We start from the raw sequence: 22741 nt of genomic DNA, 5'->3' as shown, positions 1-22741 counted from the left end.
CTGTCATTCTGTCTATCTATTGTTCTCTCGGTTTGTCATTTGTTTGTCATTCTTTGTACCTATCTATCGTTCTATTACGTCATGCTATCATTATTCTATCATGCTATCAAGGCCTATACGCCTTCACATATAAACCTTATAAGGCCTATAAACCTTCAGCATTCAAAGTTTGTCTTGAAAGTTATATGAATTTCAGTTCATTTCATTTCTACTTCCTTACATTAAATTTAACAAACCTTAATGAGTCATTTAAACTTCATTTAAATGTAATTAACGTTAATGAGAAAGTGCCCATGAAAGACATCTTATGCTAGCGCCACCTTGCGACAACACTGAGAAAAGTTATGAATGAACATGTTAAATTAGGTTTTGTACTTGCATATAGAGTATGTTTTGAGTACTCTGCTAATGACTTTTATTGTTGTCACAAGAGCAAAACTTCGGAAGAGAGCTCAGTAAATTAGTTGACCGTATTCTCCATAAAAACATTTCAAACACGCTCTTCTGAAGAACAGAGCCTCATCCTAAGTTGAATTGACTTGTTTTAGCCTTCTATCAAACAGTAATGAACTCTGTGCCAGTATCTCCTCACCCCTTGTTTTAAAAACAGTAGCTATTAGTTCTCTTGTTAACATGCATCTGTTTTTTATCAGTGGCTTTTATAGACCGTACTCCATTTCATGTTCTGCGTGCCAGGTTTTCCAGCTTTGATCAAAGCAAGTTTAACGCAAGTTTCCTGAGGAAAGGTCAGCTCAGTTTCTCTCCCGCTGGGCCTGCACGAGACTCCAGCATCAGTCGTGTTCAGACTGCGTGGAAACCGCCTCCGCCTCAGAACTCAACCTTAGGGCTTCTCATGTGTCTCTCACCGCAGGTTCCCTCTTTAATGTGGAGAGACTGGTTTTTGAACGGTTGTTTCTCATCACAGCGTAATACGTACTTTCAAAGTCTAATCAGAAAGCTTTGCCAGCTGACATTTATCTCTCTCAGGACTCAGACAAGTTGAGACCTTACAGCAGATGAGAAGCTGCTCACATGCACAACATTGGCATATCTGTATTTCAGCTTCCTTACTTGTTGATAATATGCACACTGTTTCAATGTTGCAGGCTTTGATGCCCCTTGTGAAACGGCATATGCAGAATTTCTGTTTAATTGTTGTTACCATTAAATTGCCTCCTTAGCATTCTTTGCTTCCTAGCAATGTAGTTTGCTAATTTGTTGCCCTAATCATCAGTATGTTGTAGCTTGTGTATACTACAGTTTCAAGTAGTTTTCCAACAGTTGGTTTGTATTCCCTCTGATGCTTTGGAAAACCCCCATCCTGTTGTTGTGTGTACTCCCTATGAGGAGGAGCCATTGTCCAGGATCATATCATATCCACTCACCCCCACAACATACAGGAACGAAGTTACTTGTACTATACTAAGGCAGAGCACATAGCGGTAGGTTGTTTTTATACATCTTCACCATAAGATGATTTATGACATCTGATTGTGTATTTTCTCCATTACTGTTTCCATCATTTCATCACTTGATCTCACAGCAGACCGGGTTTTGTAGCTATTTGACGGTGTTATTGGCAGTGTTATTTTTATTATAATTGTGATAATATTATGGGTTTTATTAATATTTTGAACATTTTTATTTCAATTTTTCTGCTTTAATTTTTTTTTTAAGGTTTTAGTCATTTAGTTTTTTGTCTTTTTTAGTGAGTTCATTTATTTTTATTTCTGTTTTTTTAATACATCAATTTAAACTAAATTAAAATGAAATAAAATGTTCCCTTGGGAACTAGCTGACATACAATAAGTTTAAAGTTTTTTATATATTGTTTCAGTTGATATTTATTTTATTTCAATTAACGAAAATTGTTATTAAGTTTTAGTTATATTATTATAATCACTCATTTCTGTGTGGTTATTTTATTTTCCTTTTGTGATTTACATGCAAATTACTCATCAATCTGTATTTGATTACTCATTCTTGATTTAATGCAGCAGATTTTTTCTTTGGAAGTTTGTGGTTTTTCACTTTTTCAGACTGTACAAAAAATATTTTCATTGTTATAATTCTCTTTGGCCGAGTGCTTTATAACTGGCATGACCTCAGTCATTTTGGGGGCCTGTTAGCACACAGTGCATGTTGATTCATATTTTTCTTATATTTGTGGTTAAATCATGAATGTTCTGGGTGATATTTGTGTGGTATTCATGTTCCGGGTGTAGAATTGTAGGGTGTGTTTATGCCAGTGTAATGTGAGTGGGTTATGGGGGTCTGTGGCTAACATTGGCTTTATTTCAGAGGGCAGAATAAAAGACGTCGCTGTTTCCCAGGCAGATTTTGTTACTGGGTTTCCCGATCCATTGCTTCTGGTCAAGCTTTGTTTAGGTTTTTAGTGCTTATGAGCAATGTGGTGCACATACCAATCTAATCAAGTGATAACCAAAACCTCTGAAAATGAGGAAACCAATCTGGTAGGTTGTAGATTTGAAGGAAGGAGTATATCATATTTATCTAATGAAACTATTTGAAGATATCTTTCAGTTTTAACACCTAGTAGCTGTAGCTTCACCATATGGACCCAATACACATCTCAATCCATTGGACAGCCACAACATGCCCAGGTTAAGTGTTCCTGCATAAGGTAGATTGTGATTTAATGTGACATTTGTGGGGTCTGAATCTTTTCAAAGAGGCTAAAAGCAACATACTGTACAACAGCATGATTGTATGGTAAATGTAGACGTTGCACTCATAACTCGTGGCAGTCCTGTATTGATCAGCATGGGTTTTTCATATGTAGTGATGAAACCATGGAGAAAAGCAGAGTCGGTGTGCTCAGCCGGCATGGAGGGAATGTTGTAGACTTGGGTGGTGTGGCATTTAGAAAAGGGTTTATGACCATGAAAGCATCTTTTGGTGTATGGCATGGATATTGGAGGAGGTCTGGCCCTGGAATTTAGATGTAAATATTGTACTTTTGAAAGAGTTCATATCAGGCTGCTAAAGCAGAGACATTATGTTGATATAAAGCAAGTTTTTTTTTTTTTTTAAGGAGCAGTTCTTTCCTTTAACCACTTAACAGAAGCAGCACAGCTATTTTAGCACAATGTTTAACCTGAAATGTATTCCTATGATGTCAAAGCTGAATTTTCAGCATCATTACTCCAGATCTCAGTGTCACATGATTCTTCAGAAATCATTCTAATGTGCTGATTTGCTGCTCAAGAATCATTTAATGTTGAAAACGGTTGTGCTGTGTAATATTCTTGGAGACAATTTGCTGTGGTCAGACTTTTCTGTTATTAGTTTGTCAGGTGGGCTTCTGTATGAGAAAACAGCTGTGAGAGCTAGGAATTTAATACAGACATCTTATTTTTTGTAGTTACATTTTAGCATGATCTCCCTAAAATAGAACCGCTGGCAGCAGCCAGGGGATTTTGGGTACTTTCTTGCTCAAATAGCAAATCCAGCCATCGGAAAAAAACAAATGTTGCTAACTTGAAACCGCAGTCCTTAAGCAAACCCCTTTAAAGCTCATATCACTGGTGCTCTGTCAGCTTAAAGCCTTGAAAAGACCATTTAACTCCAGTTATGGAGCATTACGTGATAGAAATGTTATGACTGAGTGTTAAAGCTTGTGTGGTGTTGCCATTTCAAGAGTACAGGAAGTGCTTCAATGAATGCATTGTTTTATCCTGAAGTTAATTACTAGGTTTTATTTTGAGCATTATTTCTGTAGCATGCATTGGCATTTAGGGTCGAGCTGATATCTCAATGGTTGCACAGTCCAGCAGCCAGATGGCCCCTGTCAGATGATGACTTCTGACCCCGGATATTGGGTGAAGTACTCAGAGAGGGTTAAACATGGCTAGTTTGAACAAAACCAAGCCCAGATCTGGTCTGAATTCATGAATGAGTTTATTTATGTGAATGTCTTCACTGCTGGCTCCAGATTTATAGTCTTTCGTGAATGAACGGCTGGTTTCTTCGTCCAGCGGTTTCCGCAGTGGAACTTCTGGAGCCTGTTAATGACATTTTAGATCTTTCTCATAGTGCTAATAAAAAGTTTTGCTCTTTGTTTTGTGTTTTTTAGGGTGCCGGGCAAGACAAACTTGGTATTTACATCAAGTCTGTTGTCAAAGGAGGTGCGGCAGACATGGTGAGTTTATTTATATTTTTATATTTTAATGTTCTTTATGTTCAAAAGCAGATGCTGTGACCTCATTTCTTCTGAAACCGCTAGCATTGCTAGTGTTATTTCTCGCAATTAGTGTCATTAATATTGCACTACTATTATAATTAATAGCACTATTAAGTATTAAACTGTAAAATCTGTAAAAATCAACCTTTGCTTGACTGTCTTGTTTTTTTTTAATGTTTTTCTTCAGGATGGGCGTCTGACTGCCGGAGATCAGTTGCTCAGCGTGGATGGACGAAGTCTGGTCGGTCTCTCTCAGGAGAGGTAATTCTGGAGCTTTCAAACCATTAATAATGATGTCTGTAGAATGGGATTTAAAAAATCTGAAATGGACTTACAGGTAAAGCATGTAATATCCGGCTACATCGGAGAAGATGAGCTTCTCAGTGAAATAAACAGGAGGATTGCATGCTAAAACCATTTTATTACATCACATCACAAGCAAGGACTGTGTCTTTATACACACAATTAAGTGATGGAAGAATAATATTTGATGTCTTGTGTTTTTAGAGCAATTGATGGGGTGCTCAGGCAAAAATGCCCCTGAAATTTAACAGTTCAATAAGGTCCTATGTTTTTTTGTTGATTTAACTTTATCTGAAAGAGGAAAGTCTCATTATTAGGTTGGTTTAATGACTTTACATGAAGAATGACATTTTTACGTGTTTACACAAATATGCACTCATTAAAATAAAAAGAGAATATTGGGCCTTAATGAGAAGTTAATTTCTGACACTGAGGTTTGTCATGTAATTATCCTGGATTTAACTTGAACTTAGTTCAACATTTAAAGCCATTAAGTTGTGCAGTACAAAGCACCTTTTGTGTTTGCAAAGTCCAAATGGCATACATTTTTTGTTTTTGTCCAAAAAATTGTGTTTGTGTCTTGCATGTAGTTTTGAGATGCGGTGGAATTGATGAAACTCTTAAATCTGCGGATTTGAGTTAAATGAGAAGCATATGGCTCAAAACAGTTGTGAATGGAAACAACTTGAGTTGCCTTTGGTATTCGTTCCAGTGTCTATCTCTTTGAAGCATTTGCTTACAGTTAGCCGACGACAAATCCAAACAGACATTCTAAGAGATTAGTCTCTTGAAATAAGCTCTCATGAGATTGTGGGATTGCACATGAATGTTTTGGTCATGAAATTCACACAGTCTGCTGTTTTATGTGTTTTACTCATAAGATGTCTCTGTCTTGTAGGGCGGCGGAATTGATGACACGAACCGGCTCGGTTGTAACGCTTGAGGTGGCCAAACAGGGAGCCATTTACCACGGGCTGGCCACGCTCCTCAGCCAGCCGTCCCCCATGATGTCCCGCGGTAAGCACACACCGCACAACTGTGGCGTGAATATTTATTTAAGGAGGACCTATTATGCTTTTTAACATTTTCAACTTTCTTTTTAGTGTGTAATGTTGATGTTTGGTCTGAGGAAGGGCGGCGAAAGGCCCGAAACGTTACACATTAATACGTTTTCTAAATGGGAGCTCTCCGGTGTGCGGATCTTTACTTTGTTGCTAATGTTGATGTTTGAGCATGAAAAAGGGTTTGCAAAGTTACAAAGTCCATTCTACAGGGAGTTATTCTCTATATCAGTAAGCGCTGTTTCTGAACTCCCTGAAACGCAGTTATGGGAAGGGGGCGTGACAATTCATAGAGACCGGAATTTAACAGAGTGACAGACTGGGCAATCAGGTCCTGCAACAGTGTAAAATATGAAAAAAATAAATCCCATTTTAACCCCTAACCCATTCAAGCATGAAAACCTATTCTAGTAGATCCCAAAAACAAACTTTTACAATAGCATAATATGGCCTCTTTAAAGCTCGTGTAAAGGCTTGTGTGTGGGAGCTTCAGTATCCTGCTTAAAAATATCAGCAGCTGCCGCCCAGCGTGCATGTGACTAATTCCTTAAAGAGGTGGAAATGTGGTGGATCTGGCAACCGCAGCGTTCCCAGTCACACACAAAATGGTTCAAGTGATGCATTAAATCTAAATGCTTTCGACACATGTCTGGTAGTGTTTCTGATTTGGTGTGTTGTTGGTGAATTCCCCCATTTACAAAGAGATGGGCACATTCTCAGTGCTGAGTTTTGTCTCATTCAAACCTCTCTTTCATCTCTGCAGCATCAGACCGTGGACGTGGAGACAAGGGAAAGCTAAGACCAAAGAGTGAGGGCTTTGAGCTCTATAACAACTCTGTGCAGAATGGCTCTCCTGAGAGCCCCCAGGGCACGTGGGACACCTATCCTGAACCAAAGAAGGAGGACAGGTTGTTGAAGAATCGTGCAGACCACCGCTCCAGCCCAAATGTGGCTAGTAAGTGTGCCACTTCAAAGACTTGTCATATGTGCTTACTTTAAGTGTTGACATTATATTTATGTCTACATTTTACCTCCTGAAGACCAGGCTCAGAGTCCAGGTGGGAAGCCTGTTTACCCAGGAGCCCCAGGAAAGATCACGTCAGTCTCAACGGGAAACCTCTGCCCCGATGTGAGTAGACACAATCATCGGCACCTCTAAGATGAATGTTGCACGTGTGTGCCATGAGCTCTTTTCCCCCAGTGAATCAAGAGTGTTTGCAACACTGCTGTTGGCAGTGTGAACTGTGTTGTCCAACTGATTCCCGGACGAATGAGTCTTATGAGGTGGTTCTTTTTAGCGAATCAAAAACATACAGCATGAACAGTGAAGTTTATGAGCTGGTTAGTGAATCAAACACATACACATTAAAGAAACATTAGGAGTCAGTATTAAATTCCATACAATTCCTATCCCTATTAAGTCATTTACTAACTTGCTAAGTCTACTTCAATCACATTTAAGCTGTTTAATGGGACAATACAGCAACTTTGTATATCTGAATCAATTTTTTTAATGAAAACTATTAAAAATAGCAGTGTTTGACTAAAAAGTTTGCTACAAAAATTATGTAAATTTGCTACACTGGACATTTGGGAACATTTTTGAGTGACTATTTGCATTTAACTTTTTGGACCAACCTGAAAATGAATCCTATAGTTTTGTCACACTGACACTACACAGTTAATTGAAAAAATGACTCATTATTACTAGAGAAACTAAACTATTATGTAGGCAGCTGAGCTAATGACATGCCACTAAAATATGTAGTTAGTGCCACCTTTTTTAGGTAGCTCCCTTATATTCAGAAGTACATCAGAATAGCTCATGCAGAAATGTGTTGTAATGCGGGTGTGTCATTATCATGTGAAGTCTCTGGTTTTAATTGAATAACCAGAAACTCTCCAATCCAAACACACACCAGAATAAATGTTTTGTCTCTGAAACCACAGGCTAATAGAAGCCTAATAGAAACATGATTCATGGCTGATTGTTGTGTTGCTCTTGTAATTCATCCTAATCATGTCTGTAACCACCATCTGATTGGCTAATCACTTTTTTATTCACATTCCTCTGATTTATACACATACATGCTTACTCTCATACTAGTTTCCATTTTAGATGAATTGTAACAAATAATGCTGCACTAAAAAGTTATGGAAAGGGAGTTTACACTGTCACAGCTCAGTCTAATCTGTCTTTACCCTGTTTGTCCAACAGGAGGAGCCCTCTCCACCCCGTCCAGAGGCTTACCCGATCCCCACTCAGACATACCCAAGGGAGTATTTCACCTTCCCAGCCTCCAAATCTCAGGACAGGATGGGCCCTGGCCAGCCCTGGCAAAACAACGAACCGGAGCCTCTTCCCCCTATGGATAACCACTCCAACAACAGCATGGCAATGCAGGTTAGCCTTTTTAGGAAGATAATGCATAATAGTGCTGCATTGTGTCCTGGTGACACAGTAATATCACGACACTGGCAGTGTCACAGTATTTTTCAAACAGCACTGTACATTAGATACAACTATTTGTATGGGAGCTACTATTATTTTGGCATTCTGCAGTAAAATGCTATGTACATTTTGTGTCCATTTATGTTTTTATTTTTGTATTTTTATTTTGCATATTTTTTTATTGTTATAATGCACACTACCATTCAAAAGTTTGACTTCAGTAAGAATTTTTTGTAAAGAAATTAGTACTTTTATTCAGCAAGAATGCAATAATTGATCAAAAGTAAGTGTAAAGACATTTATATTAGGGCTGTCCCCGACTATGGATTTTCATAGTCGAATCAGAATCGTCATGTCTTGCCTATAGTCGACTAATAGTCGAATCATGTGTATAGGGGTGGGGGTGGGGGCGGGGCTTTAACGTTTCAAAGCCGTGATGTACAGAAAATCACACAAAGATATAGAAGAAAATGTATAAAAACATTTTTGATCAATAAAACTAAGAAATAACATAAATAACTCCAGAAAGGCCACACTGCAGATTTGCATTTCACATGCAAATCAAATTAAATCGGCTAAATTAAAGCAGGCCAGCCTACAGCACAACATCGATGCACCGAAAAAATAAACAATTAATTTACTAAATTAAATTAGAACAGAATATACCTTTCTAATAAATAAAAATACAAAACGAAATAAATCAGAATCAAGTCACAGGATGAGGAGCAAATGTGTGCAAAATGCCTAACGTGCAGGGGAACATATACAAAACACAAGCCACAAATAGTTAGATTAGATAACCCTGACAGATTAATAAATAAAATAAAAATAAAGAAATTATTAAAATAACGATAGTAGCCAGAATTTTCAACTTTGTCTTTTTAACTGCAGAAACAACAATAAATGCTAAACTGGAGAGGCAGTCTTTTTAGCTAAAAATGTTCACAGCATCCAAAAATAAAATTAGAACCGGCTGAAAAGTTTTGAAATCACTTGTACCCGATCGAGAGAACAAATCCAGTCTTTCACTCTGTCTGTCCGTTGGAGTCTTTTCAAATTGTGCGCGCGGATAAAATACATTCTAACGTGAAACCCAGTCTATGCGTGAAACTTGTTAACGTTGGCCGGCAGAAGTGCGATCATGGTTTTCCTGATGCTAAATCCAGCCTTGGAGAATATCCTTTCTAATCGTGTACATCCACACTTTAGATTTTCTTATCCCAGACATTGTTAAAGATTTAAATCCTTGCCGCCAAGACGCTCCTCTGTCGGTCACGGATTGAAAGTGAAACTTAAATCTGTCACGGGGTGTTTGGATTTATTCACGCACGTTAAAAAATATTTATTAAAAGCTTCTTTCTTTGCACATTTTTATACAGGCCTACAGCATTATCATAATAGGCTGAATATTAACGTATTTACATAAAAGCTAGTTCTATGTGAAATCAGACATTGAGCGCCCTCATATAGCCAAAGTGGCATGATCCTCGTTTCATAACACCTCTGCGAAGATTCGACCGTGAGATCGGTAGTCGAATCAGGCTGCTCCTATCGAAGCATCGAATCTTCGACTATTCGGGGTCACCCCTAATTTATATATTATAAAAAAAAAATAAATAAAAAAAAAAAGCTATTTAACAAAGAATCCTGGGAAAAAAAATTGTCTGATCACAGCAAATTGTCCACAAAAATATAAAGCATAACAACTGTTTTCAGCATTGATAAGAAGAAATGTTTGGATCATGTGACACTGAGGACTGGAGTAATGATCCTGAGATTTCAGCTTTACCATCACAGGAATAAATTACATTTTAAATTGTAATATTTCACAATATTTCACAATATTGCTGTTTTTACCATATCTTTATTTATCAAATAAATGCTGCCTTGCTGAGCGTAAGAGACTTATTTCAAAAACAATACCATACAAGCTTTTGTATGGTAGTGTATAGTATCTCTTACGTCTCTTCAGTTATTTCTGAAAATTTTATTTAATGTTCAGATTTTTTAAGATTTAATTTAATTTTCATTCATTAAAATTTGATATGCATTATCTTACAAATTAAATACATTTAATTACATTACCAAGGACTTAATACTTTAAACTCTATCTGTTTAATGTGTGGTTTTCTCACAAATTTGCCTGATTTTCGTTTTGTTATTTTCCCCCCAGAGATTCAAAAATCTTTTAAAAACATTAAATATCATTTTAATTTTCACACAAAAATAAGAAATTAATCTCACTGCTGTGTCGTTGTGTCCTGCTAGCGGGTGGCGCGCTCTCAGGAGGAGCTGTGTGACGTTCCGGGCGGATACCCAGGTGAACGTCTGCGTCAGGAAGACCTGATGCTCCTACAGCAGCAGCAACGTGAGGCTGAGTACCAGCGAGGTGGAGGCGAGCACTGGAACCACCAAGTGTCCTCTTCGGTGGAGTCCAGTACCTCCAGCCAAGAACACCTCAACTTTTCCTCATCCTCTGGCTCTAGGTCCCAGGGCAACCACAAGAGCGGCCCTGGCCGCTGGAAAACCCCAATAGTTCCCAATTCCGGCCCAGTGGGCGTCTCCCAACCCTCCCGTTCTGACCTTCCCCCTCCTCCTCCTCCTCCACCCGCACACTACGACTATGAGCCGCAACCAGACATGCCGCTTCCTCCACCACCGTCTGTTTCACAGCAACAGGCGGTGGCTGCGGCCGATCGCAAGAAACGCGAAGAGCAACAGCGCTGGTATGAGAAGGAAAAGGCCAGGCTCGAAGAGGAGCGAGAGAGGAAGAGAAGAGACCAGGAGAGGAAGTTGGTACAGATTCGCAACCCTGCCGTCCCTGGCCCTGCCATGCACAACAACCAGCACGGCCCGCTGCCACCTGCCCCTCAGCACCAACAGATGCCCCATCCACAGCCCCCCATGCCAGTGCAGGTGCCCCAACCGTACCTTCCCCCGGTCCAGCTGCCACAACCGCCGCCGCCACAACCAACTCGGCCCGATAAACTATCCAGCCTTCCTCGCCAACCACCACAGGACACGGTAATCCGTGACCTCCTGCCTCAGCAGCAGCCGCGCACCATCGAGAGGCGCGACCTGCAATACATCACCATCAGCAAAGAGGAACTGTCCGCCAGCGACAGCCTGTCGCCCGACCCCTGGAAGAGGGACGCCCGCGAGAAACTGGAGAAACAGCAGCAGCTTCACATCGTGGACCTCCTGGACAAGGAGATCCAGGAGCTTCAGGCCAAGCCCGAGCGCACCGCCGAGGAGAGCGACCGCATGCGCAAACTCATGCTGGAGTGGCAGTTCCAGAAGAGACTGCAGGAGTCCAAGCAGAACGAGGAGGATGAGGAGGAGGAGGATGACGAAGATGTAGACACCACGCTAATTATGCAGAGACTGGAGGCGGAGAAGAGAGCACGGGTGAGCAGACACAGGGAAATTAATAGCTGTAGTTTGCTGTGTGGATATAAATGGTTGAAGTCAACATGAAATCAAAACTGACCTCGTTTACTTTCGTAATGCGCATTCCTGGTCTTATTGTGAGCGAATTATCAGGGCACGTCAATTCAAAGAAGTCTTTGTAATCTTTCATCAAAATGTAATAGCTTGTTCCACCTCTGAAAGGTGTGGATATGAGCCATGTGGGCAGGGAAAATAATATTAGCCAATAGACAACCTAGTGAACCTACAATTGGTGTACTAGTGGTCACTACATATTAAGCTATAGGAAAACGTATTTTAATGTTTAAACAATTGCAATCAATTCTCGCCAATTTTGTATTTATTTTTTATTTCAATAATGTACGTCATTCTGAAATTCATCGCATCACTAAAGTAAAATAGGTTGTGATGCTTTTCATGTTGACTTTAAGTACTTAAAATGTTACTATATCTTGATAAATGGGTTTGTGATGTACCTTTTCCTCCCGCTTGTATAGAGCATTAACATTGTTTTTCAGCTGCTTTGGAAACGACTCAGAGTCAGGAAGTTTTAAAAAGAGCTAGTTCTACTTGAGTACACTTGTGCACATGTGTTTTTCCCATTGCTGCCCAGATTGAATCGTCTAAGGTCGTCGCAAACCTCTGCAGTATTGTTCGAAGTTGAGTGCCGGTCTCTTTGTATGTCCGTATAGACTTTTGCGTTATGCTTGAAACCGCAGTCAGAAGCAGGACAGACTGGTGATGGAATCGCTAATCACTAACCTGGGAATCCTTGCGTGAATGGTTTTATTTTTATTTTTTATTAAGCCTCCGCTGTTATAATGAATGTTTTGCCATGTGCTCCTGCAACATGCCTATGTCATTGCTTTTCCATGCTGCACTGCTGATATACGCTGCGCTGACGGAGGGGTGAAGCCAGGTCTTTTACGATGCCAAGCACTGGACACGTTTCCACTGCTTGCCCCAGCATCAGCCTGCCTCGTCCAGATCAGTACATCTCTCCTGATCTCATCTGTCATTTAAAATCTGATATTCATTTAACTTCTAAAAACAGATCAGTGGCGGAACCATCTCTGACCTTTAGCTAGTGGCTAACCAACCATTTACAGTAGGATCAGAATCAATATTATTTTGAAATGTGCTAACAACAATTTCGAACAAGACATGAACATTTATTATTTATATGCAAGGACTTTTCAGGCACATATTAAGCCTCGTCTCAAAACCATTGATTCTGCTAGTAACTAGGGCTGGGTGATAAAATCAATAAAAATAATTAAATATTAAATCTATCGATGTGTGTGTATATATTTATATATGCATCGACAGATTTAACATTTAATTATTTTTATGCACCAATATTATTATACATAAAAATAATCAGCAATATCTATTTAAAAAATGTACCCATTAATATATGCATTTATTTATACAATATTTACATATATTTTGTTTTAAATTAATGTTTTTTTTAAATATATATATTTTAACAATTTTTAGAGATGACTAATAAATAATGTATGCCAATCATTTCAAATTAATTGATTTGCCATTAAGATATTCCGTAACCGTTAGGATATATATTAGCTAAATAAAATGTTTAATATTCAAATGGGCAACTTCAGTTTTATATATCCATGAAATTGCCGAATGTATAGTAAATATTAGATATATCGCCCAGCCCTATTAGTAACTAATGGCTTAATCTGTGCTCAGGAAACAGCCTGTGATGAGTATAGCCTTTAATGTCGAAACATTTGAGTTCAGTTCAATTGAATTCAGGCTCTTGACTTCTTGGTGGGCTGGTTTGTGTGTGTTATTTCCAAATGGCTTTTTTTTTTGTGCTTTCCAAGTCTCTGAGACATTCAGTGCTAGCACAAACCTCAGCCCCCTGAAGTCCACTTAGGTTTCCGACACCTGCCGTAGCATAGCGTTCACCTGAGTTTCTGCTGTGTGCAGCACAGTGCTCAAAGCTAACTTTGATATCGCTCCATCTCTGAGGAGTTGGCAGGTCGAGCCGTCTAAGGGAAGGTCAACACAATCCTGTGTGTTTGAAGGAAAATATTGCCAGTGCTTCAGTGGGGGGGGACGTGGAATGATGGGGAAATTCCTCACCAGCTCAAGTGTTTGTGGAGAGAAGTGGACCGCTGGCACTAATCAGACCCAAACTGCCCTGGAATGTTCCTGGCAGAACATCACTGCGTCCCGGCCCACTGCGCATATGTTTTTTTTATTTTATTTTTTACTTTTATCTTCTCTAAAACCCCTCCTTTTCTTTATTTCTTACTACTTTATTTATTCTCTCTCCCACCCCTTTGGTTGCTCTGTATGTTTTTGTTTCTCTTGCAGCAGACTGCTGTTCCAGCAATCTCTGTACTAGACTTGGTATGTTCTTTACGCTCTTTACTTGTCTTCCTGTTTCGGCTCCACCTGTGTCTCCTCTTGTTCACTACCTCCCTCCCTTCATTCGGCCGTGGTGGCTCCTTTACCCATGGGTATTATTTTGAGAGAGATGTACCACTTTTTCAAGCAGGGGACACCATCATGGGGACTCCATCTCGGGATGTTCATTGTGCTTCACTGGGAAACTGCTGCTTTGCAACAATATCTAAAAATGAGCCGAATGAATCCTTAAGGAAAGACATCATAGAAAATACATTTTTAAAGCTAAAGTTAGTCATTTCTAAGCCAGTGTCACCATATGGACTAAGTATTGTAGTTATTATATTCAAAACTAGTTTTCATCTTCCATTGGTTGGGGAAACGGTCTCGCCTCCAAACTCACTCCAGATCAACCTGCGAATGCTTAATTTTGATAAATAAAATGATGCAAATAATTATTTTTAATTATTAATCAAATTAATTAGATATTAAGATAATTAAAATCATTTTGACCCAGTATTTGTTTTCTTCAAAAATTAAAGAATTTTTTTAATAATTAAAATACTTGACTCATCCCTCGTTTTCTTAAACGCAAGGCACTTACAGTAGAAGTTAATGAGGCCCTGTTTTGAAGGCCTCAGAAATATTAAGCTTATTATTTTTATAAAAATCACTTACAATAATTCTTGTTAAATTTGTGAATTATTTGAGCTGTAAAAGTGGTTCTTCATTTTATCATCATTTAAAGGCTTATGACATTGTCATGTCAACAAAATTGGATATAACTTAATATAAACCCTTTGTTTAACGTTGTTGTGGCTGTACTGTTGAATCTGTGGGTATTTTGACGCTCCATTCACTTCCATTGTAAGTGCTTCACTGTAACCCTGGGGGTTTTTTATTTTGTTTTTTTTAAAGGAACACTCCACCGTTTTTTTAAATAGGGCTTATTCACCTTCTTTCCTACATTTAGATAGGTGGGCAAATGCATTTTTGTCTCAGTGCATGCATTGTTTTAGTTTGACAGGGTTGGCGCTAGCTTAGCTTAGCATAATGAATGGAATCCTTTGTTGCCAGCTAGCATGTCCTGAGTAAAAGTGATATAAAAAAATTTAAAAACCCACCTAATTACTTCTTGTGGCCTGCGTATTCACAACAAGTACAAATAGCGATGCAGATTAACACTAGGCGATTTCCTATGCAGATTTTGACTTGGGACTATATTAGGGGGAAGCACAGGCGAAGCACTGCTACTTGGGCGCAGAGATATCACACCCAAGTAGCAGTGCTTCGCCTGTGCTTCCCCCTAATATAGTCCTTAATATATAAGTCAATATAAATCGCCTAGTGTTAATCTGCATCGCTATTTGTACTTGTTGTGAATACGCAGGCCACAAGAAGTAATTAGGTAGGGTTTTTTTTTTTTTTATATCACTTTTATTCAGGACATGCTAGCTGGCAACAAAGGATTCCATTCATTATGCTAAGCTAAGCTCACGCCGACCCTGTCAAACTAAAACAATGCATGCACTGAGACAAAAATGCATTTGCCCACCTATCTAAATGTGGGAAAGAAGGTGAATAAGCCCTATTTCAAAAAACGGTGGAGTGTTCCTTTAAGAAAAAGAGGGAGAAGTTGAAATAATTTTTTAATGGCGATCTACAGTAATGGCACAAATGCTGTCGATTGAGTTTATCCTGTATTAAATATTCCTCTAACTAAAAAAAGAATAATCACACACTTCAGCTTTAAATGTGCTCAGGATAGCAACCTCATGTCTGGAAGTGTGCGCAAGGCTTAGACATGAACATTTGCATCTAGAAAACCACAAAATTCATTCCAAAGAAAGCTTTGAAAGTTCTTTTTCCTTCTTGGAGAACATGATGAAGCTCTGCTGGTTTCGCCAGCCGTTGTTTCAATGCAGTGTCATCATGAGGGGTGGGTTGGTGCATGTTTTCTTCCAGCCCGGTCTCTCCGGCCCTGAGCTTGCTTTGCATGAGGGCCTCATCACCATGCCATGATCTCCATTCCGGTTTCTTCCTCCACTCCACTCATCACTGCTCTCTGTGTCTGTGTTGACCCTGGCGCTTTGCCGCTCCTTTATTCTGCGTTTCTCCATGGTTTTTGGTGCTGGGTTTCTTCTTCCCCTATCCTGACTACTGGACATGTCTCTGTTTATGTCCTCTTCCTTCTGATTTCCGATGGAAACGTTGTATGGCCATGATTTGTATTTCCCTACCCTGTTGAGCATTGTATATGTATTGTGTATGAAGTTTAATCAAGGTGTTTAGATTACCTTTCGAATGACTTTCTGTAGATGTGAAGAAGCGTTTTTGTCAGTAAGTTTTGCATGCAGCGGTGTATGTGCATGTCATTCTCTTTTAATGTGTGATTGTGTTTGATGCACGAAACCTCTCGTCACAGTGAACACATCAACAAACTTACTGGTGATAATTCAACAGGATGCTTTTTATACAAATCACCACAGCAGGCTAGTCTATAAATGAGCTATTAATAAATAAAACAACTACACATTTTATCTAGATAACTGTTAAAACTGTAAAAATATATATTTTTAAATGTAGTATTTGGTTTAATGTTATGTGTAGATATAGGTTTATACGTTTAAATTGAAGTTCAAATGTTTGGGCTCAGTAAGATTTTTTTTTAAAGAAGTCTCTTACTGTATGTTCACCACGTCTGCATTTATTTGATCAATACAGTAAAATCAGTGATACTGTGAAATATTATTACCATTTAAAATACATATTTTGTATTTAGGTATTTTAAAATGTATTCCTATGATATTTCAGCATCATTACTCCAGAGTTCAGTCACATGATCTTTCAGAAATCATTCTAATATGCTGATTTGTATTTAAGAAACATTTCTTATCATTATCAAAGTTGAACACAGTTGTGCTGCATAATATTTTTGTGAAAACCGAGATACATTTTGTTCAGAATACTTTAATGAATAGAAGGTAAAAAAAAAAGAAGCATTTATATGAAAATAGAAAACTTTTGAAGCATTATAAATGTCTTTAAAAGTATTAATTTAAGAAAAAAATCGTATAGACCCCAAACTTTTGAACAGTAGTGGACGTTTGTTAAAATCACAATATCAACCAACAAAACTAGTTAACTAATAAAGCCAGGTTTTTTTTAGATTATACTGTATATCAGTAGTTTTAGGATTAAATTGACATTAAATTTTGTCATTAACCAATAAAACAATTTTTCCTAGATATCTTGGTTGTCATCAGTTTAATTTAGGAACAATTTAGGTTTACGTCAATCATTTAGGTTTAGCACCAGGATTTAAAATGGCAAATTCAGTCAGTCCAATCCATCCTCTCTGTGGTCCAGTGTTTTTCCTCTAAACCTGATTATGTATTATGCACCTCAGCTACAGGACGAGGAGCGACGACGGAAACAGCAGTTGGAGGAAATCCGTAAGCGTGAAGCAGAAGAACGAGCCAAACAGGAGGAGGAGAGACGCTGGAGAGAGGAGGAGAGAGCCAGACGAGAGACTGAGGAGAAGGTATTGAGATCGAAACGGACCAGCGACAACTAGGAACTTTCTATATGTAGTTAAAAGCATTTATTTAAGATGTTTCTAAAGGACTCATAGACAGAAAATGCAGCATGCATATGTTAAGTTTTTTTTGTGTAATGTGCAATTGCAGGCATGTTTTAGCACACTTCATATGGAATGCAGATTATCTTTGTCTTTTTTCCCCCCCTCAAACAGGCCTTAAACACAAGTCATGACTACAGCAGATAGATTTCACTGTCTCAGACCTGTAATCTTGCTATTATTAGTCAGGTTAATTATAGTGAGATGTTCTCCCAAAACGTTCTCTGCACCTTTATGAATCAGTCTTTTGACATATTTATCTGAAGGAGACATGTGATCAGCCATGTGTATTTATGCTAATACAAAGCTTTTTCAAGGTTTTCGCCTGATTTCCATGTGGATGGTTCCTCACGATCTTGTAAGTGGGTGTGATTAGAGACAGCAGCTGATGTTTAATACGTCAGGCTGTACAATATCACAGTCCCTTGTATAATTTAAAATAATGTGTATCTATATATATGTACATGTATATACATACTATACGTGATGATAATAATAAGGTTTACTGCAGTCCTGGAGTTAGTAATGAACCGTTAACTGATAAAGGCTAAATTGAGTTTGTTTAACTCTCATGTGTTACACTTCTGGAATGCCTCAGCAGGTCGTTGACTTACCAGTGGTCTGAATTTACATTCTCCATCTAAAATGTGAGCAGTATCGTCCCACTATGTGACCATCCAGTTTTATTTGTGCCTGTGTGCGTCATTTTCAGACCACTGGTAATTTTAGAGGCCAGTTGTGATGTCCAACTGCATGTCTTCACAACATCTCCACTCCTGTGTTTGTGATGTATCCCCATCCCCTTCAAAGAAACGCATGAGAATCACATGTCAGATCTTTGCACAACAATCCAGCATTTTGTTGGGCGGCCATTGCCATTCCATACAACATTGCTTGGAAGTGCTGTTGGAAATGGGCCCACCTTGGTTTTCATGGAGGCCGTCCCAGATTGAACTAGCTCATGTGTGTTTTGCCTCCACACGCACTCATAAGAGACATTCCCACCGCATACTAACCCAGGGGATCCATGCACAGAGACCAGAGCAGAGCCAGCCACTGGCTGTTTTTCTCCAGAATTAAACCGCCAAATGCCAGCCAGACATGGAGCTTGTAACAGTATCATATGCTCCAGTCTTTCCATTACAGTTAGAAAAAGACGCATCTGTCAGCTGTAGTGACTTGTTTCTCTTTGGTGCCATCTAGTGTGCTTATAATCAAATGCAAGTCTTATACAAAGTCTTCACTGCAAGCAAGCAACACAATGCAACTAAACTAGATTGTGTTTATACAATTAGCATTTTTGAGTTAGATTAAGGGGCTGTTTTCATGACACCGTTTTCAACTAGAAACGGAAAACTTTTTATGCGATAATGATAACGGTGTTTTGGGGACCTAAAAATGCAAACTTTTGAAAACTGGTTTTCAAAGTGCAAGTTTTTAAAACAATACCGTTATTGTCTCCAGTAAAGTACAAAAACGTGAATCTGTGAAAAAGGTGATGGCATGCACATGCGTATTATGTGTTTGGTCTATAGGCAGGCGAGTGTCCTGTAAAAGAATGCGAATGTGCACAGGTGCATAGTATTTCTTTACAAAGTGACATCACCTACTACTGGCCTGGCATGCATAATACAGCGTTTTTAGTCGTTTTCGCAGATCCGTGTGAATGGGGATCCTTTTGATAACGTTGTCATCTGTACAAAGAAAAAACGTTTCCATTTTTAGTACATCGTTGTCATGTAAACGTACCCTTAAGTGAAATCTTTGAAACACTTATATATGTGTATATGTAAGTGATTGGTCCCTTTTTTCATGTCAATCAGCCTGTCCAAATGGGTGGTTCTTGGCCAGATTAAGCTGCAACGTGCACTCAACTTGCAAAACTACGCGCATTACAAATAACAAGGCTCTCTATGCAACAAGCGACAATGCAAGCTAGCAGTATTGTTGCTTTATGTCTAGTTTGTGCCTTTGCTTGCTTGCTTGCAGTGTTCACTGTATTTGTTAAAGCCACTGGCCCACTTTCCCCAAACATGCAGGAGTAAGTTTTAGCAACTTGATTCACTCAGAAACACATTACATCACATCAGCAAACACATTTCTTCTACTACAATGTAGCTTTACTACATTGGTGCATCCATTAGCCAGAGTACCGTTAGCTTTGACCCAGGCCTCGCCGGTGCCCCTGGTGGTCAATGTGAGCGGCGCAGGCTAGCGAAGGCAGCTCTAACCAGCTCTTCCCATGTTCCCCATTCAGAGGAGACAGGAGGAAGAGTACTACACCCGCCTGGAGGCAGGGCGGCGCCGGCAGCACGAGGAAGCCGAGCGTAAGCTGCTAACGCCAGACGAGCCTGGTCTGTACAGACCTCCCCTTCCCCGGGATTACCAGCCCCCTTCACCCGCAAGCACCCCCACCACTAACATCAACAACAGCGCCCCTCCGCCCCCGCCTCAGAGAAACACCTCCTACCTCAAAACCCAGGTCGCCTCCCCCGACACCATATACACTGCCAAGTTTGTCTCGTACAATGACGAGGAGGAGGAGGATGAGGAGGACGCGGGCCTAACAGGTCAGGTTAAGCTCTCGGCCACCCGGAAGTCCTACGGTGACCTTCCGCCCGCCCAAAAGCCCCAGCCGCCGCCAACCGCGCGCAAGCCCCGTCCCGTCTCAGATGGCATCTTTCTGTCCAGCTCATTCCAGCTGCCCACAGCGGCCAATGCCAACAGTACTGCTCTCAAGGCAGGGCAGCCCCCTCTCCCTCCCACCAAACCCAGCTTCATCCCGTCAGCCGACTCGAAAGGTAGAGACGCCGAGGAGAGAGAAGGGCCCGACCTCAGCCCACTCGTCCTCCGTTTGTTATTGGGTTATTCGTTTTCATGGTTTTTTTTTTTTCTTTTGGTGTTCGTTTGTTCCTTTTCCTGTTTTCCAACGGAGACTCAGCGCTCTACATTTTCCATATTCCCTCTACCTTTCTATCTGTAAATTTACGTAGTATCATAGCCAATCAATCGAATCATATGTCCTGGTTTTTATTTTTATTTCTTTTATTTTTTTGAAGGAATCTTCTGGGTTCAGTACAAGTTGAGCTCAGTTGACAGCATTTGTCCATTATCATAGAAAACAATATCAACTCGTTTCTTTCTTTCTTTTTAAACTACAACTCAAAAGTTTGGGGCCAGTAAGAATTGTTTTATTTTCAAAGAAATCAAATCTGTTATTCAGCAAGGATGCATTAGCGATCAAAAGTGACAGTAAAGTTATTTATAATGCTTTTCTTTTGATCTTTATATCAAAGATCCCTCCCCAAAAATTTGGTTTTCAACATGTATGATAATCAGAAAGGGGGAAGGGGGGAGGGGGGAATATAACTTTACACGTTGTCAATGTAAAGTTGTATCTAAACTTTGTTGTTATGATGACATAACTACTGTAAAAAGCCTGCAAACTGAAGCAAGCAACTTTTGCAAACTGTTCACACAAGAATACGCTCAGGACCGTCGCTCAGGACCGTCGCCTTGAATCAGCAGAACAACATTTTAACCAGAACTTGGATGCAATTTATTGGTACAATTACTTTTATTCTTATTTATTTTTTACTAAGTTATCAAACTTTGTTACGCAACAAATGCTATCAAGTGAGCTCAGCTTGTATTAAACCCATAATGTTCCTTTTAAATAGTAATTAGTTTTTTGTTTGTTTGTTTTCCGATCACCTATTCTCCCCGATTCCTCTTCCTCGAATCATCCTAGCGCCGTACAAGCAGTCAGTAGACCTCGTGATTCGCTGTGCGGTCCAAAATCAGTCCAAGTACTGTTGGTGTTGCCAGCCGTTTCATGTGTGTGTGATGTGCTTTTTGGGGTAGCGGCCAGACCCCATGCTCGAACATAATCAGCTCAGGGAACGAGACACTGGCTTCTTGTCACTTGCAGTGGTGGGCTCAACGCCGCACCTCTCCTCAGTCCTGTTTACACTTGGCAACGGGGAAAAGATCTGTTGGATGAGGCGCTTTTCTTGTGCTTGACTGTCTAAAATCCATCTGAATCTGTTTTACTTGTATCTTTAGCATGCGTGCGTACAGTCCTGCTAGAATTGAAAGGTTTTTTTAGGGTTTGGCTCCCTCAAGTGTTAAGAGTTTAAATCAGTGCATGTAGTTCTGCCAAGTCAAACCTGTTTGAAAAAAAAAAAAATTGTAGTTCAACTCTAGTTTTAACACACAACGTAATATTTTTATATCAGTTTCAAGTTCATATAGCTTTGAATTTTGCTGAATTTGCATTTCCCTCAAAATAATTGTTTCCCTAAGGAAATTGAACCTTTGGAAAATGATGCAAAAAATATGTATTTAATTATAATTTTTATATTTTATAATAATTATATTTATTTAAAATATGAATACATATGAGTACTATTTTAAATAAATATTTTATTATATTCATATTTTATCTTATATTATATTTTATTCATATTTTGATTCATAAGTCGTTTACTTTTTCAAACTTGATTGTATATTTATTTATTTTAGTATTTAATTTTTACATTTTGCAATTGTGCATTACGTACTTTATTTTGAGTGACTTTGCAACAGATGTGAAACTTTTAAACAGTCATGTGCAAAAAAAGCTGTTCAACCCTATTGCACAAAGATGCCCAGTGTATCTGACCTTGCATGTAATCTGCACAAAGCTTCCCTCCACTTAATGTCATTGGGGCCTGTTGTGATCAGAATTGCATTTACGCTTACCGAGGAACTAACTTTGCATTAATCAGCCAATAAAAAGCACGGCACTTCTCCCTGCTCAGACTGAATGAAGCTTTTTTTTTTTAAGCCATGAATCAATTGCTGCTGCTTTGCTTAATGCGTCTCTTACCATATTAATGTCATTATTTCTGTCTGCAACACTGCTGAAGCCTCATGGACCCAAAACCATGGTTTTATACACACTTTGGTTGTTATTTTTATGTTTGCACTCAGTTCCAAAACCTAGTAAGCTGCCTATTTAGACAAAAGGCATTTCCAGGTACACGTTGTCTTCTTAATTTTGTCTTTCCAGAATGCATTGCAATGGGCTTTATGCACAGCTGCACTACTTCCTGAACTTCAGCCAGCTCTTTGTATCCTGTCTGCCATTATTGGACAAACTGATTAATCCAGGTGTGCCTGACCTCAGTAACAATAATCAGACACACCTGGATTAATCAGTTTGTCCAATAATGGCAGACAGGAAACAAAGAGCTTGCTGAAGTTCAGGAAGTAGTGCAGCTGTGCAT

The 22741-nt window shown here is 39.3% G+C and overlaps 1 protein-coding gene and 1 long non-coding RNA gene across 9 annotated transcripts in view; both read left to right on the top strand.

Annotated features, from left to right (window-relative positions):
- afdna (afadin, adherens junction formation factor a) overlaps positions 1-22741 on the top strand; it is a gene marked incomplete at its 3' end in the record, with an annotated part of 115343 nt that overhangs the window by 87482 nt on the left and 5120 nt on the right. For 4 of the 8 annotated variants that reach the window (XM_082146597.1, XM_082146599.1, XM_082146596.1 and 1 more), the window contains 9 exons: positions 4097-4162; positions 4392-4465; positions 5406-5524; positions 6332-6523; positions 6609-6697; positions 7787-7972; positions 10289-11428; positions 17241-17375; positions 19729-20272. In XM_082146597.1, the coding sequence (XP_082002723.1) occupies positions 4097-4162; positions 4392-4465; positions 5406-5524; positions 6332-6523; positions 6609-6697; positions 7787-7972; positions 10289-11428; positions 17241-17375; positions 19729-20272 (2545 nt within the window). The remainder of the gene's footprint in view (positions 1-4096; positions 4163-4391; positions 4466-5405; positions 5525-6331; positions 6524-6608; positions 6698-7786; positions 7973-10288; positions 11429-17240; positions 17376-19728; positions 20273-22741) is intronic. The other 4 variants (XM_082146598.1, XM_082146601.1, XM_082146600.1 and 1 more) reach the window with 4 other exon arrangements.
- LOC309481634 lies at positions 20279-22538 on the top strand. The gene is made up of 2 exons (XR_014200070.1): positions 20279-20786; positions 20822-22538. It is a non-coding gene; the product is annotated as an uncharacterized lncRNA (long non-coding RNA).

This window comes from Leuciscus leuciscus, assembly GCF_965113295.1.
Source record: "Leuciscus leuciscus genome assembly, chromosome: 19".
Lineage (NCBI taxonomy): Eukaryota > Metazoa > Chordata > Actinopteri > Cypriniformes > Leuciscidae > Leuciscus > Leuciscus leuciscus.
Note: the sequence above shows the minus strand (reverse complement) of the source record. Positions and strands in the feature narration are given on the sequence as shown.